The 16,856-nt window shown below is 35.5% G+C and overlaps 1 protein-coding gene across 2 annotated transcripts in view; it reads right to left on the reverse strand.

The window, feature by feature from the left end:
* Window positions 1–232: 232 nt before the first annotated feature.
* Window positions 233–16,856, reverse strand: part of RNF217 (ring finger protein 217) — a 127,932-nt gene continuing 111,308 nt past the window's right edge. For both annotated transcript variants that reach the window (XM_044386301.3, XM_026504737.4), the window contains 2 exons: window positions 11,326–11,397; window positions 233–9,958 (listed from right to left, as the gene is read on the reverse strand). In XM_044386301.3, coding sequence (XP_044242236.1) covers window positions 9,885–9,958; window positions 11,326–11,397 — 146 coding nt within the window. In that variant the 3' untranslated portion in view covers window positions 233–9,884. The remainder of the gene's footprint in view (window positions 9,959–11,325; window positions 11,398–16,856) is intronic.

Genomic DNA, 16,856 nt, shown 5'->3' on the forward strand with positions numbered 1-16,856 from the left:
TATTCTGTGAGGTTCCCCCAAAACTTGCCACAGCAGCACAAGAGAATCCGCTTTCCATAAAACATACCCACGAATTTCTGTTCCCTCCTGTTTCTCTGGTCTTAGAATCTCATGCAGAAATGACTTCAATAAATCTTCTCAGATGTACTTATGTTCATGTAATTGTGCTACTGTCAAATTTTACCTCTTCATTTCTTTAAATTCCAAGTGCACTGACAAAAAGACAAGAGTCTTCTCTTTTAAAAACTTTTATTAAGCATTGCTAGATGACGATGCATGATGATTCACACGCATCATGCGAGTAAACAGCACTCCACAGGAATCCATACACCAGCTCATACAGTGACAATAAAAATCGTTGATTCCCATTACAGTTTTCATCCAAGTAGAGTGTCATTATATCCTTCCGTGAGATCTGATCTCAAGATTACCCTTCCATCCTAAAACAACCAACCATAAACATTAAAAAAAAAAAAAAAAAAAGAAAAGAAAGAAAAAACCCAACCACAACACAAGGCCATAGGGACATACCGAAAGTCCAGAATTGGACTCCAGAATACCACAAGGTAGCCATCTTTTGAAAGATTTGCCCCTAAAATTTGTGTGATCTGACACTTGGGTTGTTTTTACTGCCAGCAGCAAGTGAGATTGTATTTGCTAACAAGGAGCAGTACACTGACACGTATCCACTGACAATTCTTGAGGTAATAGATTTTTAAATTTTACTGCTTAAAAAAAAAATCTGTTAATTTCCAGGTCCTGTCCAGCAGGACCTGTCTGTTGGCAGGAAGATTCTTTTCCTCTTTTTTCTTTGTCAAATATGTACACATATTTTCATATACAACCTGTGTCTTTGTCTTTTCTAAGCACATGATTTATTTTAATTATTCATCATACATTCATCAGGAAAAGTTGAGTTATCTACTATGGTACATAAAGAATACAACAAACCCAGCTTTTTATATAAAGCTAACACAAAAGGCAAAAACCAAGAAGAGCAAAATAACATTATACGAAGTATCTTGGTATGATAAACCCACTGTGAGTGAATAATTACCGTACATATCAAACACCATGGTGCTTCAGCATCTGTGTGGAAGCGGATTGCAAATAACATATCGCCAAAGACGAGTTGTAGGAAACAGATCAAATTCCTGAAGTTCCATTTATTTACTTTTATTTTTAATGCTTTTTGTAAAGTAATTTTGTCCTCATTGGAGCTATGAAGACTAACAGCCATTCCAACTTCTGTTTCAAATTTTAATAATCAGCATTCTTTTTTTTTTTTTTTGCAGTTTAAAAGTACATTTCTATAATAACGGCTTCAAATTATGGTGTTCAATATCTTTTTTTTTAATTCTTTAGCTTAAAAATAAACACTGAATTTAAGAAAAAAATATTGGCGAATATGCAGAGATAATACAATAGGTTAAGGTAGCAAATGCAGCCTCTATACACCTCTAAAGTTACACTGTCTCATCAGCACTTTAAATAGAGGGGCCAAGGAACACTCACAAAAAATATATGGCTCTTTAGGTAAGAAATAAAGTCAAGTGAAAAAAATAAGGCACTAATAACATATATAAATGTTATATGCTCTCATCACACAAAGCACCATATGGAAGGTCAAAGAAGTATACGTTAGTGCTACTGGAAAATGGGAATAAACCCAGTTTCCCTGACTTTTATTCCCCAATTCCTTCCTTTCTTTTCAATAACTAGTGTATAAACACTAAAATGGTAGGGGAGGTTATTTATTATACTAAAAGCACAACTCATGGAACCAACAGCATGAACTAATCATTCGGAAATAAGTTGATTACTCTAATGTAAGAAATTAAAGTCTTCGAATACTCCCTATTTTCCAACATCTTCACCTCAACGGAATTTGTTTCTTCCAATTTTCTTTCAGGGATTTCTACATAATATTATCATCTATTTTTTAATTTTATTTCTACTGCCTCTTTTTAAAAATATATTCAAAATAGTTTCCTCCACTTAGTTTTATGAATACCAAAGTTAATAGCATGGCCAATGAAATGTACAAAAAGTTAAAAAATAAAATCGCATACATATTTTCCAATATAATTGAAAAGAAAATCTCTTTTCAGCTAGGCTCATTTTAAACGTGAGAAATACTGTAATTTATATTACCTGGAAATTGGTTACAAATTTTACAGAAAACAAAAAAATACACAGTATAATGAAATGAAGGACAAGATCAGATACAAACCACTAAGGAGAGTCATTCACTTTAAAATTAAGAAATTTCTTCTCCTTTGCTATTGCTCATGAGAATATAACTAAAATGGGACATATTCTGATAATTCATATAGGAAATGAAAATTATACATTAGAATTGTAATTTCTGAATATACAGTGATAACAGATTAAAGACTCAAATGTATTTCTTTTTAGCATTTTATACTCTGTGAAATAAAAGAGAATGTGAATAATTTAATTGTCCCGTAGTCTTGCAATAGGTATACATATATATAAATATTTTTGTTTCATGAATATATCTTATGCCCAATTTTGTTTAAAATAAAAACAAAACAACTAACCGTTGTGGTTTCTTTATAATGTGTTAACAACATTTTAATTACACTGTTTTTGTTCCTTCTACACAAAATTATTTCTGTGATCTCTCAGAATTTACTGCTTATTAATAATTAATTTCAAATAAGCAACAGGATTGTAAATTTTTACATTAAAAATGTGTAAGAAGTTGTTCTTGTAAATGGCAATGTATATATATAAACCAATTACTGTTCTAGGTGTCATAAGAAATATAAGGTTGGTTTACTCTTTTCAATGCCATATACAGAATTTTAATTATGATGAAAATGATCAAATAACAAAATTAGGGTATTGCCATATGGAACTTGAAAAAAAAGGCCTTAGGGAAGGGGCTTGTAGTCAGCTGATAAAAACTCATGATACTTTATCTAGAATTTTCTTTATAAAGCATGCTGATTTTCTATAAACTAAAAATATTCAAATATATTATGTAAAATATTTAGATAGTATTTATGTGAAAGAATCAGTAAAAGTGTATTTGGACATAGAGGAAGTAATATGTTAATGAAGAAATATTTTTTTTAAGAATTTGACTGGGTTATTGAGACTATTTCCCTACCTGGGACATGAGGTGAACACCTAACAGCTTTCCAAGAAACTGATGACCAACAGCACATCTGGAAAAATATGGGGAAATCTGGAAAAATCTGAAATGGCATTATTTCAGCAATTTCTGGTGCCCTTTAACACCCAAGTTTGACTTTCCCTTGGATTTTCCCATATCATATGCCAAACCTATGCTAAATATATCTTGAGTGTACTTATACCTAAGTCATATCGTTGAAAATGTTAAACATTTGCAAATGACAAGTGGTTTCTCTAGAATAAGGCTAATGTCAGTTACATTCAACATTACTACTTTATATTACCAAATGTCTAATAATGTTCACAGAGTATGAATCCATGGTCAAATCTTATATACAAATGCTACACTACATAAATCCAGGACCAAGTCCAAGCTGTAGAACTTTTTGCGGACACAAAGACCCAAAACCAGACATGCGGCCATTTTGGATGAATCGTGAATGGCTCGGGATCATGTTAGATGAATACCCACATGTGCTTTCTGTCCAACTAATATGCAAACACAACACTGACTTTACAATACTCATGAAGCAATTTCTGAAGGTTGGTCTTAGAGTATTATTAGGCTCTCTGATCCAACTGACATCTTCTCATTCATTTTATTTCTTGTCAGAGGGACTGGGCTGGGTTCTCCAACTCCTATCAAGAAGAGGGGCAGTGTTCCAGGTACTCCTCACACATTTCAACTTACAAAGTAAGCCAAGGTAAATTATGTTCATGACCAGAGCCAAATTATGGAGTCTGATTCAGTATTTGAGTTTCATTTCATTAGTCAAGAGTTAATGGTGAGATGGAATTTAATCCACCGTTGGCCAAGACGGGAAGGGGACAGAAGAGGGAAAAAACAAGGTAACTAAGAAATCTAAAGAAAACAGGAACTGGTTGTTGAAGTACATGAACATTACTTCAAAAATGGGAAGAAAGTCATTTAATATTAATGACAACATAGTGACAAAAATGTGGGATAAACTTGAAAAATGAAATCTTTTCTATGCCAATAAGTCTGTATAATCTAAGTAATGCGGAGTTAAATATACCTAATGAAATTTCTTTTATAAGCTAAAAGAAAATGGCCAAAAAAGGCAGTAGCAATGTTTTGTATATTTAAAAAAATAATTTTTTGCCTTGTAAGTCATACTGTCATTCTCAAAACAGTCACTTTTTTAGCTAAAAAAAAAAAAAAAAGAATCTAGTTCGTGATACACATAATTACATGCTTCTGCAGTGGGCACTACGTGCGGGGATCTAAAAGTTCTGTGACTGATATATGACAGTTTCAGCTAATGCTCCAGACAATTAATGCAAGTCTCACACTATATGACTCTCTGCTTCTTGGATTTGGATAAAGTCAGCTGAAGTACTACTCTCAGAACAGGGGTGTGCAGTAACAGTCCCACATAACAGTTGGCTATGAAATGAGTATTAGCCCTATCCTCAAAACCAGAGTTATAAAGGAGCTCTACCACATTTCTCCTTTAAAGATTTGCGTCATTGGTTTGCACTGAAAAGGTAACATTTCACAATCCTGAAGACTCCCCAGTTTTTAGAACTCTGATTTTGTTCAGACCATGTATTAATGCTTCTCTAAAGTTATTTCAGTTTTATTACATAATTGTAGATGTGCATATTAAAAATGGCATTTTGCAACTTATTTTCCAGAGGAAGAAGAAAAGATCATAATTAAATTACAACAATTTTTAAAAATAATGCTCAGACTGGTTGTAGGTGATAGTTTTGATTCACTATGTTTCTAGCCAGGGGAATTCCTTTTATAGATTTCATGAAAAATGAAAATACAGTTAAAATGCAGTAGAAATCAATATTTTAAACAAACATTCCAGCTAGGTTATTAGGTAACATTTATTAACTACTTATTATGTTTGAGCTCCTGATATCAATTTTTAGAATTACTATAATTTCAGAAGCTCAGCTACATTTTTTTTCAGGTATGTTTTACTTTTCCACTCTGATTTCCACCCTCCTCTCCCCCCCCACCCCAAATTTAGAGGTGACATATATTTACTAATACTGTTATTCTACTGTCTCCATCAAAATATACGTAACCCCTTCTTTAATTCTGTCGAATTACTTAAATGGCACAAGTATTTTAAAGTGCATTATTGAATTTTAAGGCTCTATTTATAACAGACACTAACACAAAACAATAAAGCTGACCACAAGAAAAATTACTTTCAATAACTGGGATAGACTTCAGCTACAGATATGAAAAGATAAGCACGTAATCCAATGTGAAGACTCACATTAAGGCATATGTGCAGTTTGCTCCTAAAATTCAAAAATAAAATGGCTTTTGGCATGATTGAAAAAATTCACACTTAATGAAGTATACCAATTAATCTCAGTTAGGCCACTAGCTTTTCCTGTAATTATGAATTTAACAGGCAGCATAAAGTCTAATGTTACAAACAATTGCAATGTTTGACAAGGGAGAAGCTGGATCAAGGTCTTGGCGGGTATACCTGAACTTGACAAAGCTCAGGAAGGAATACCGATGCTTTGCACATGCCAGAGTGAGTTTTTCCCCAGTCCAGTTCCTCCTCCTCTTTTGCAGTGATGAGGAGCCAATTAAGAGTTATCAGAGGAGTGGAGAAAAACCAGGTTGGGGAGAGTCAGCAGGGACTGGACGAGATGACAGGGGTTTGATATTTTAGGGGAGCCAGAGGTCATTTGGGTGGTAGGATTGAATGATTAAGGCTCAGCTGGGGGCTTGGGCCTCAAGAGACGGTGGTCGGCACAGGACAGGGAATTTCCAGATAGGCACAGCCGAGCAAGCACAATGAAAGAGAACACGTTGTGATCAGACTGTGTTTAATAATCGTTGATTGTTTTCCTGTCAGTTCTACCTTTAGGATAAATAGCACCTAGCAGAAGACCAAGCTGGTGGCAACAGGTTGTTGCTTGTACCAAAAGGTTCGACTCCTCTCCTCTTCTCAGATCCACATTCAGAAGGTCTTAGGGAACTTCTGGGACTTGTCATAAAATAAATGTTTCACGTGATTCCAAATTTATAAGCATCCCAACAAACTACCAAACCTTACAAATAGTCAAATTTATTTTTTGTAGATAATTGTGGTCATCCATAATTTCCAACATATTGTTTCCTACTTTTCACAATGGTATAATTAAGTTCCTTTGTGGTGCAACATGCATGAACATGGATAGTGTTTTAAAAAAATGTGACAAACATTATCAGTTTAGCTATTTGCTGTAAATCCCTACAATTTTAAAACGAGGCAATCCAAATATCAGTGTATCTTGCAGACATCTTGTAGACATCTCACATTATCTTATAAACATCTCATTGCATTTTTTTTTATTGGAATAAGATAGACTTTCCATTATACGTTTTGGCCACATATTTATTTGGCTAATCAAACAGGGGGAAATTATCCTGCAAAAGATGCTTTTCTTTAAAAACTCCTACATAAAACGCCTACATAATCTTTCTTTTTCTCCAAGAAAAATGTCTCAAATATAGTATCTTTATGATCTCATTCACTGAAAACACGTTAAAATTCTATTACAAATATCTTATAAAAAACAAATTTTAAAAGTTATGGAAATGTGTACATAAAGTGATAAAAATATATGTAAAAATCTTCACTGATGCTTTGTAATAGAGAAGTAAAAACAATCTCGATGTCCATTCAATAGGGACTCATTAAGTAAAGTATAGCCCCACAATGGAATATGTAGTAATTTACAAAAGAATGAGGTAAATCTATTTAAACACTTACGGAAAGGTGTCTACTAATGTATAATAAAATGAAAAATAGTCACAGGACATTAAGACTACTGTTCTATTTGTATAAAACTAATACACACGGACATATACAAATACACTTGCATATTTGCACAAAGTTTCTGGAAGGACGTATTTCAAAACATTAACAGTGGTTACCCCTGGAAAATAAAGGGTGGGGTAGAGCAGATGAACTTGTATTTTATAATTCTATATGCTTTGATTTTTTTAAAGGAGTATATATTACATTTACAATAAAAAAAATGACAAACTTTGGATAGAATGATATTTATTTTATGTGTACGCTTCTTTTTCTAAAGTAGCTTTTAGAATTTATCCCAAAAGTTACTACTGTTTTACTTTCAATGTTGGCACTAACATATAAATAATCCTTATTTTCTTCTTTCTTTTTAAGATCTTGATGACACTTAGTAAAAACATTCACAGATTTTTACTTTAAATCACTATCCGGGAAAGGCCTAATATATACCAACTTTGAAAGAGAAAATTGTATACATTAATTTAAAAAATCTATGCAATAGAAAAATGAAAATCCTGTGCAACACTGTGTACAGTATCTCAAGCATTGATGAAAGAGCCTTCACTGATGACAGACATCACGTTGTAATCGGAAAACCGGAACATCTCTAAATAATAAAAAATTATCTCCAAAGGATAACTTATTCAAAGGAAGGAATAAAAATCCCTGAGTAGGTCAAAGACAAGATATACAATAACCTAAGAAAACAGATTATCTAAGACCAGAGAGTATATTATTTAGCCAGTTGGTATATATGTATGTGGCATTTGTATTTATACACAGTTATGGAAATATTAGCTATGTGTATATACACATACCATACATTAACATATCCACTCGATTTAGAATTCATGGCATTCACATATCGTCGAACTAACACCTAAGTCCAAAAAAAATTGAATTTACAAAAATTAAGCACTCTAATGACAGAATTACATGGATTTAGGATAGAAATTTTCATTCTCTTGTTTTAATACTAGAGCACATAGAATAGGCACTCAAAACTATTTGTTGGCTGGCTGGCTGAATGGTAAAGATGAATTTGTGAAATTACAGCATCACTTTTCCTTGCATCGTGTTCTGTTTAGAAATATGTCATTGTAGAATCATAAATGGCACACCCTCCTCTAACTGAATGTAGACTAGTCCAGAAACTGCAGTCCAGCTATTCTGAGTGTTATTCAGAAAGAACGGAAGTGTGCGAGCTCACTGTCCATGCAAGTAAACTTCACTATCATGGACTTTCTAGGTCTGATAAAAATGATCAATGTTTTTCTACTTTGGAGCCCAACAAGACAAACTATCCATGTTAATGCATGTTTTATCACAGAATTTATTACCATTCAGATAAGGTTGCTGACAAATAAATGCTACATCTATGCAGATAGCTAATTTTAAGAATTTGGAGACAAGTGGAAACTTCAGGCTTCTTAGCGGTCTTTACTTGCATTCTGCTGATGAACTTCCATGATGAAAACAAAGGAATAACACAGTTTAGTTGCTTGTCCTTTTCTTATTGTTAAAGACGTCTCAGTTTGGTAAAACTTCCTGAAGATATTTCCTTCATTTTTCCAAAACCTCTTTCTATGTTAGATAAACCCATGAACACAAAAAGCTTTGTTTTCACATTACCCCATCCATAAGATGAGATCAACACATTTGATAGTATTTGAGCAGTAAACATAAGAAAAACCCTTCAAAACTGTATTTTTTTATGCAAATCTTGAGAACAGATAAGAGAAAAAAAGAGAGAAGAGGTAAGAAGGTGGGTTTTCCAATACTATCACAACTTGACCTGAAGCAGAATTATCTCTAATTACAAGTGGATTAAAAAAATTAGCAGAACAGTGATTTGTTTAAGGGCTTAAGCAGTTCTCGCTACAGCAAATTTGTTTTTTAAATTAACTAATCCTGTCTGAAGGACTTGTTCATTTAGTAAAGCATGTATGCCAAAATATAAAAAATCTGAAAAGACTGAACGTTCTGGTCTTGAGAATTTCCTAAAAGCAACCTATCAGTTTCGTCAGTTAAAAAAGTTTGATGATCCTCGAGGTGACATTGCACACATTTCTGGTGTGTGTGCATGTATGTGAGACAGAGAGAGAGAGCAAGGAATAGAAAGGGTCAACATCAAAATAGCCTGTTGTCTACATCGACTTTAATTCAGTACATTACCAAAATATGCCCAGAAAAGAACGATCATCTTTAAATATGTCTATGAAAATATGGAAAAATAGCGTAGAGGCACAGAACTTGACAAGTACAAGGTTACTGGACCTAATTTTAATACAGATACTTACATACACACACTCACACCCCTGCACAGATACACTTCAGTAACTCATGATTCTTCTCGTTAATTTTGTTTCACTAGTTCCCTTTTGGGCACTGAGATTTTTAACAATTCTAGCATCTGAAGGATGAAGGAATTATACTGCTTGGGCCACAGATCAAAACAGGTGCATATGGTGAGCCTTTACCTTCTGCGAAGCGGCTTTGCTGGTTTGTACAGGTGGGATGGTTTCAGCTAGTCACACCGTCTCAGAAGAGGGCCTGGAAGGAGGTGCAGGTACAAAGCCCGTCCAAACAACGCTCAGGAGAGGCATGCTCAGACAATTCTGAGGATAACTGGTTCTTAATGAAAATAGTTTCTTCCAAGAACCAGTAAGAAGGTCAGAGTTATGATACAGATGTTTATAGTCTATGAAAGTGACCATTTTTTAAAAGCAGCAAACTGTATAAGGAAAGGAATCAGGATACCATGTAGGGAATGCACCGGAGCGAGAGCCACTGTGGCCTGCAGACAACCACAGGGGGACGGGACGCAGTGTTTTTCAAGACGTGAGTCTCAGATGAGTGGGCCATTCTGTGTGGCTCCTACCCGGACCGGCTTTGTTGCATGAAATCATCCGCATTTTACCAGTGCATTCCTGTCCGTGATCGCTTTCTCTGTTTTTTACAAAGGCAATAGATAGGAAATACAAATAAACCTGGGGACAAAAAAACATTAAAGCTAATTAGGAGGAGAGACATTTAGGTTTATATATTTGAAAAGTTTACACTTTCCATTTTGCAGTCATTTATTTAATTGCTATTTAGCAATGCCTGCAGATGAAGGGGGGGAGGCGCCTACGTGATGAAATGTATTTACTTCTATAAGATTTCATTCCGTGTTAGTTTTCTGTAGTTCTCTCCCCCTTTGAACAACCTCTGTGACACCAGTTTGAATATGGACTCATGTTTTCTATTCAAATATCTAATCTTAGGTTTGTCTTCCTTATTATCCCTAGTCATATCATCTGGACCCTGATAGGACACTTCAGTCCTGGGCAGGGCAGCACATTACTTAAGAACATGGGCTATAGAGCCAAATGCCAGGTTTGATTCCCAGTTCGACCACATATGAGGTCCCAGTACGCCTGATTTCCTTCAGAGTAAAATGCAAATATAACAGTATCTACTTCCTAAAGTCCTTCCTAAATTGTAAGAACTTAAATGTCAGTTACTTTATAATTTTATCTGTCCTGTACATGTAAATTACTTTCTAAATAGAAATTTACATATGAAAATTTATTCTTTTCAGAAAAGAAAAAAGAAATCCCACCTACTGTGTGGAACAGTCATCAAAGCAATCTTTATCTACAGTGTTTAATTTAAAATTCTCTAAAGCAATGGTTCTCAAAGTGTGGTCCCTGGACCGGCAGCAACTTCTCAGAACTAGAAACCCATGGGCCCTGCCCCAATATGGAATCAGAAACTGAGGGTAGTAACCAGCAATGCGTGTTTTAACCAGTCCTCAAGGTTATTCTACAGCATGCTAGAGTGTGAGAACCACTGCTTTAAAGCACATATTTCAGTATACTCGTATGAATGAAACTATACAAATCACTCATACGTTTTCTGTTTGTCAGTGCTGAAATATATGTTGGGTGTATGTTCACATTGAAGGTATCTTTTTTACTCGGGGTATCCTTTTACTAGAACAAACCAGTTATACCAGGGTACACCGGAGCCTTTTTCCTGGATGCTCCAACCTAAACTCAGAATTGGAAAATGTCTAGTCCATTAGACTCTTGCATTAAAATACTAGTTGTATTAACTTTGGTATTAAAAGGGCATTAAGAAAGTTTTATAAAACACATGAATCAAAGCCTTTATAGACTGCAGAAGCGTCACACAATACATCCTATATGAAACACACTCCTCTGAATCTATGTCGTACGCTGATTGCTTATCTAAAGCAAGCATGGAACAGGTATGTCCACTTAATAACTGACCCATATTATTACATTTACACTTGTATTCTCTCTATGGCACTCAGAAAATTCTAAGCTCAGATATGTTAAGTGTTTCTTACCGATTACAACTGCTATGGCCCCTAGTGCTAATCCCAAGACCAGGATTAGAGGTGCAACGAATAATTTTCCAGCTGGAAAACAAAAGACAAAACCACTTAGAGTCTTAAAACTAATTTATCAAACAATTTCAGCAACGCTTTTTAATACCACAGTGTATATTGTTTTTTAAGAAGTCTAATTATAATTAAGGCAATATTTCTCTTAGGAAATGGATCAGGTATAGAACAAACATACTTATGTAAATTCGTTAGTCCCACAGAAGTCCTGGGCACATTAGTCAAACATCTCATAAATCATTTAGACTTTATAACCAAAAAAATTCCAAAGTTACGGGTTCACTTTATTCTACCAGGACCATTCATCTTTGTGCTTTTCCTTTAGGTCTCTTTCATTTTTCAAGATTCTGAAAGATTAACAAAGGAGTGACACATTCTGAGTTGGCAGGAGAAAATCTAATTAGCTCACAAAATGGAAAGCTAGTAGGTGCTACAGGGGGCTTATATCTAAGCCCACATCTGAAAAAGTGATTTACTTACTTCCTGGGTCCAGAGAAAAGTAATAATATGAACACCTAGTGGACTGAACTACAGTTGGGATGTTTAAATATTGTTAGAGGGGTGCGTGGATGGCTCAGTCAGTTAAGCATCCGACTCTTGGTTTCAGCTCAGGTCGTGATCTCAGGGTCCTGGGATTGAGCCCTGCATCCTGCTCTGCGCTCAGCAAGGAATCTGCTTGAGGATTCTCTCTCTCCTACTTCTCCCCCTGTTCATGCTCTCTCTCTCTCAAATAAATAAATAATATCTTTAAAACCAGAAATAAATATTGTTAGAGAGAATTACTAATTACCAGTAAACATACAGTATATTTAAGGTTATTCAAATGAATCACTTTAATAAATTCAGAGAGAAAAAAAAAAACTGATGTTGCCAGAAGGGAAGGGGGAGGTGGGATGGGCAAAATAGGCAAAGGGGAGAGGGCAAGACAGGTTTCTAGTTATGGGATGAATTAAGTCACAGCGATGAAAGGCACAGCATGGGGAAGAGAGTCAGTGGTACTGTAATAGCATCGTATGGTGGCAGACGGTAGCTATACTTGTGATGAACACAGCATAAGGTACAGAGAGAAACTGAGTCACAGTGTTGTACACCTGAAGCTAATTTAACATTGCGTGTCAACTACTGTAAAAAACATTTTTAAAACGTAAACTGGGAGGTCTGCATTGGTCTCATGGAAAAGATAAAATGTGAGAAAAATAAAAGGGAGCACTTATAATAAAGCTAAGTGCTGGTCAGGTTGCCAAAGGATGGCATCAACCAGCACTTTTTTTCCTAAATAAATAGCTGGGCAGTGATTATAGTAAGTGCTGGTTTCATGCAAACAGGGCACAGAGTTCCCTGAATCCCGCTCACTTTGAAAGGCCCTAGCACACATGGGAAGAGGACAGTAGTGAGTATCTTGTTGGTGTACAGTAACCTCGCCCTTAAGGCATGTGACACAAGACAGCCGCACGACCCCAGCACAACAAGAGATGAGAAGGCATGGAGGGGCTTTGCCGGTTAAGGATAAACCAGCAACACTACTCTACAAATTAAGGACAGTAATTTGGAAAAAGCAGTTACATAAAAAAAAAATAGAGACATAATGCTGCCATTTGTTGGAAAATTGTCAGAAAAATATTAACTTCTTTATGTGTAAGGAATGGTCTTTGGAACCATGACTAGATGGATAGAAAATACAGTCTTTAATATCTAATTTAAAAAGATGACTATTTAATGGACACAATGTCTAACCATGGCTTTTATTTATATTTTTTGCCAGTGACAAAATCCAATTAAGTAATATGAAATCTTATTGAACAATGCCATTTGATACATTCTAAAAGCTATGCTTAAGAGTTTAGAATATATTGGCCTGCATATTTTACTTTTAAAAAATATTTATTTATTTATTTATTTATTTATTTATTTGAGAGAGAGAGAGAGCGGGGGGAGGGGCAGAGATAGAGAAAGACAAGCAGACTCCCTGCTGAGTGGGGAGCCCACCTCGGGGCTCAATCCCAGGACCCTGAGATCAGGACCTGAGCCGAAACCAAGAGTTGGACGCTTAAACCGACTGAGCCACCCAGGTGCCCCTGGCCTGAATATTTTAAAAGAATCTTTTTTCCTGTACCCATGGCTCAGTATATTCATTCATGTTTCCTTTTTAAATAATTAATATATTTTCAGAATAACAGTGAAACATGATTGCAAATTAACAGCACCGATTTTTTCCCCCCAAATATCACAGAACTCGAAGAGCCAATGTGCTCTTTCTTTGGGAAGTAAAAAACTTATTTCAACCACGTAATCAATGCTTAATAAATGTTTAATTTTACTTCTGAAACTGTTTTGAGGAATTAAGCACATCCTCTCTTATTCCTATATTATTAACAATTCATTTAAAATACTATTCTCAATAGCTGAAATAAGATTCTATTATATCTGTATATATCTGACTTAAATATTCATGTACCTAACTTTCTATTCCTTTTTTTTGCTATTTTAAAATACACCTGCAAATAAACCACATCTGCAAATAAATCAGCTTAGATTTATCATATTTTAAAATGTCCTAGGGGTGCCTGGGTGGCACAGCGGTTAAGCGTCTGCCTTCAGCTCAGGGCGTGATCCCGGCGTTATGGGATCGGGCCCCACATCAGGCTCCTCCGCTATGAGCCTGCTTCTTCCTCTCCCACTCCCCCTGCTTGTGTTCCCTCTCTCGCTGGCTGTCTCTATCTCTGTCAAATAAATAAAATCTTAAAAAAAAAAAAATAAATAAAATGTCCTTTACGTTACTATCCAATTTCCTCGCAAAAGAATTGCACAAAATTTCTAATTCATTCAGCAGGGTATGAAAGTCCAGCGCTGAGTATTAACAAAAAATTTTGCTAATCAATTGTTCAAAAAAACCCCTCTTTTTAATTTACATTTCTCTGCCTACTAATAGCATTGAATATTTTAAAAAATGTTTATTGGCTACTTGTATTTCTTCAATTCTAGTTCCAGTCTTCATCTTTTTTTAAAAAACTGGATATTGATTTTTGAAGGTTCTATTGCTTTTGTTCGTATAAATTATCTGCCACCTAAAAATCAGTTAAAGATCTATATTTTCTTTACTATTATACACTTTAACTTAATACTTTGAGCATTTCTATGTAATGATATGAGAATTCAGTACTTTTTCTCAGTCACTTTTATTCCCTATGCCATTCATTGAGTAATCTCCCTACTCCAACTAGGGAGATGCCCCATGTCAGGGGCTGCTAAACTCATCCTCAAATCTCTGTTCTCTCTTATTCTTTAGGAGCAGAACCGCAGATCCATAGCTGGGCACACGGTCACATGGAATGCAAACCATGTTGCCATCCTCCCCAGCTGTGAGAGCAGAACAGGCCCTTCCTCTGCCTCTGTCCAGGGACATCTGGAGGCTGCAGCCCCAAACCGACGGAGCAAACTGGATTACATAGCACAGAGACAAAGGGTGGGAGGGCTTTGCTATAATCCACCTTCTCTCTTATACGGCAGGGAGAAGCTAGGTTTGTGACTTACAGAGTCATTCCTTTTCCAGCCTTTTGTGTGGCTGGGAGAGGTGTGGACCCCCTGTTTGGAGTTATGGCCCAACATCAGTTAGAGGCCGCTGTACTAGAGGTGGGAAAGCAGGGGTGTGAGGGAGAGCTTCTCTGAAAGCCAGCTGCTCCCTACTTTGTCAGGTCGGCCCCGACACACAGGTACATGCACACACAGTAGAAAACAGGCCCCAAAGAAAACCATTGACAGAAAGCTGACCATAAAATTTTTAAATAAAAATGGAAAAGACTGTGCAGAGAAGATATTTCTCTGCTGACACTGTTCACTGGCTGTGCATTGTACAAGCTGTTAAATAACACAATTCTATTTTATGACCCGAGAAGAAGATTCGAGTGGCCTCTAGGCAAATCAGAGGACCCAAAGGGAGTGCATCCAAAATATTACTGGGCAAATAGGGCAAGAAATAACTTCCCTTATTTAAGAATGATTAAACCAAATTAAAAAAAGGAAAAAATGATGGTCAAATAAAAGATTATTTAAAGTAAAAAATGGAAGGAAAGATCTTGCCGCAAAATGTCATTGAAGTAGGAAAAAAAAAAGAACAAGTAATACAGAAAATAAAAGAATTTTGTGTTTGTTGGTTGCTCTCAATATATCCAGACTTACAAATAGGTTACAGCTCAAAACTTAATTTGCAATTTAGTATTTTCATGGGAGTAATTTTATAAATGTTATAAATTCCGTAGCTATCCCACCAAAGTCTGTTTAACTAATAAGTAAATATTGGGTATACAATTATAATATATCCACCAAATAAACAGCAAATATATATATTACAAGCAAGTAAACAGGAAAACATTGAAAATAACTAAAACCAATCTTGACTATATTGAATGTTATTGGTTGTGAACAATTACATTTAATTAAAGCTCAATAAAGATATTTTTTATAGAGATCACACAAGATTTTAGAAAATTATGGCACTGGTTTCCATAAGTTAAAATGAATTATACAATATATGCCCTATCTTTTACCTAACAGAAATGCAGCATCAGCACCAGCTTTGTTCTGATTAGCCATCATATGATTCTAGTAAGGTGAGCAATTTACAATAGTAATAAAGTGATGGAGGCTAAAGAGAGATAAAAAGATTTTCATGAAGTCACTAGGCAAAAGTAGATAGAAAAGGGGAAATGTGGAAGATGTTAAAAAGTATTGCACATACATGAGAAAGACTCTTAGAGGAGGAAATATAGAAGTTTTGTGTAAAGAAAAAGAGAGGAAGAAACCTCACAGTGGATACATTCCAGAGAACTAGGGAGCTATTGGAAGAAGCAGTATCAGGTCAGAAGAACGCCGTATCACAAAGGTGGTGGCATCAGGCCAGAGCAGGAATCTGGGTTTATGTTTGCATATTTGTATGAGACCGTGTGTTGTTGAGGACAAAGAAGGGGGTAAAAACTCAATCCAAAAAGGCATTGCATTTGGATATTTAAACTTGGGTTTGCACGCAATGAGGGCATTTGATACTCATTTCATTAACTGTTAGCTATTAATATTAACTAAAAATACAACAGAACATACATACAATGGCATCAACCGTATAGATACAATAAGACTCCGGTACAGGCCTCTGAAACAGGAATTTTTATTTATTTTATTTTTAAATTTTATTTGTTTGTTTATTGGCAGGGGGTGGGGGTGGGGAGAGACCACATGTGCTAGAGAGCAGGGAGCGGGGAGAAGAGGGAGAGGGAGAGAGAGAATCCTAAGCAGGCTCCATCTCACCACCTTGAGGTCATGACCTGAGCCAAAATCAAGAGCCTGAGGCTTAACCGACTGAGCTGCCCAGATGCCCCATAGGGATTTTCAAAACTGTATTAAAAGTCCTCCATGAAGGAATAGAGTATATGCGTACAACCTGTTGCTAGGTACTGTCAACAGAAAAATAAATGTGACGTTGT

This window comes from Ursus arctos, unplaced genomic scaffold (assembly GCF_023065955.2).
Source record: "Ursus arctos isolate Adak ecotype North America unplaced genomic scaffold, UrsArc2.0 scaffold_13, whole genome shotgun sequence".
Classification (NCBI taxonomy): domain Eukaryota; kingdom Metazoa; phylum Chordata; class Mammalia; order Carnivora; family Ursidae; genus Ursus; species Ursus arctos.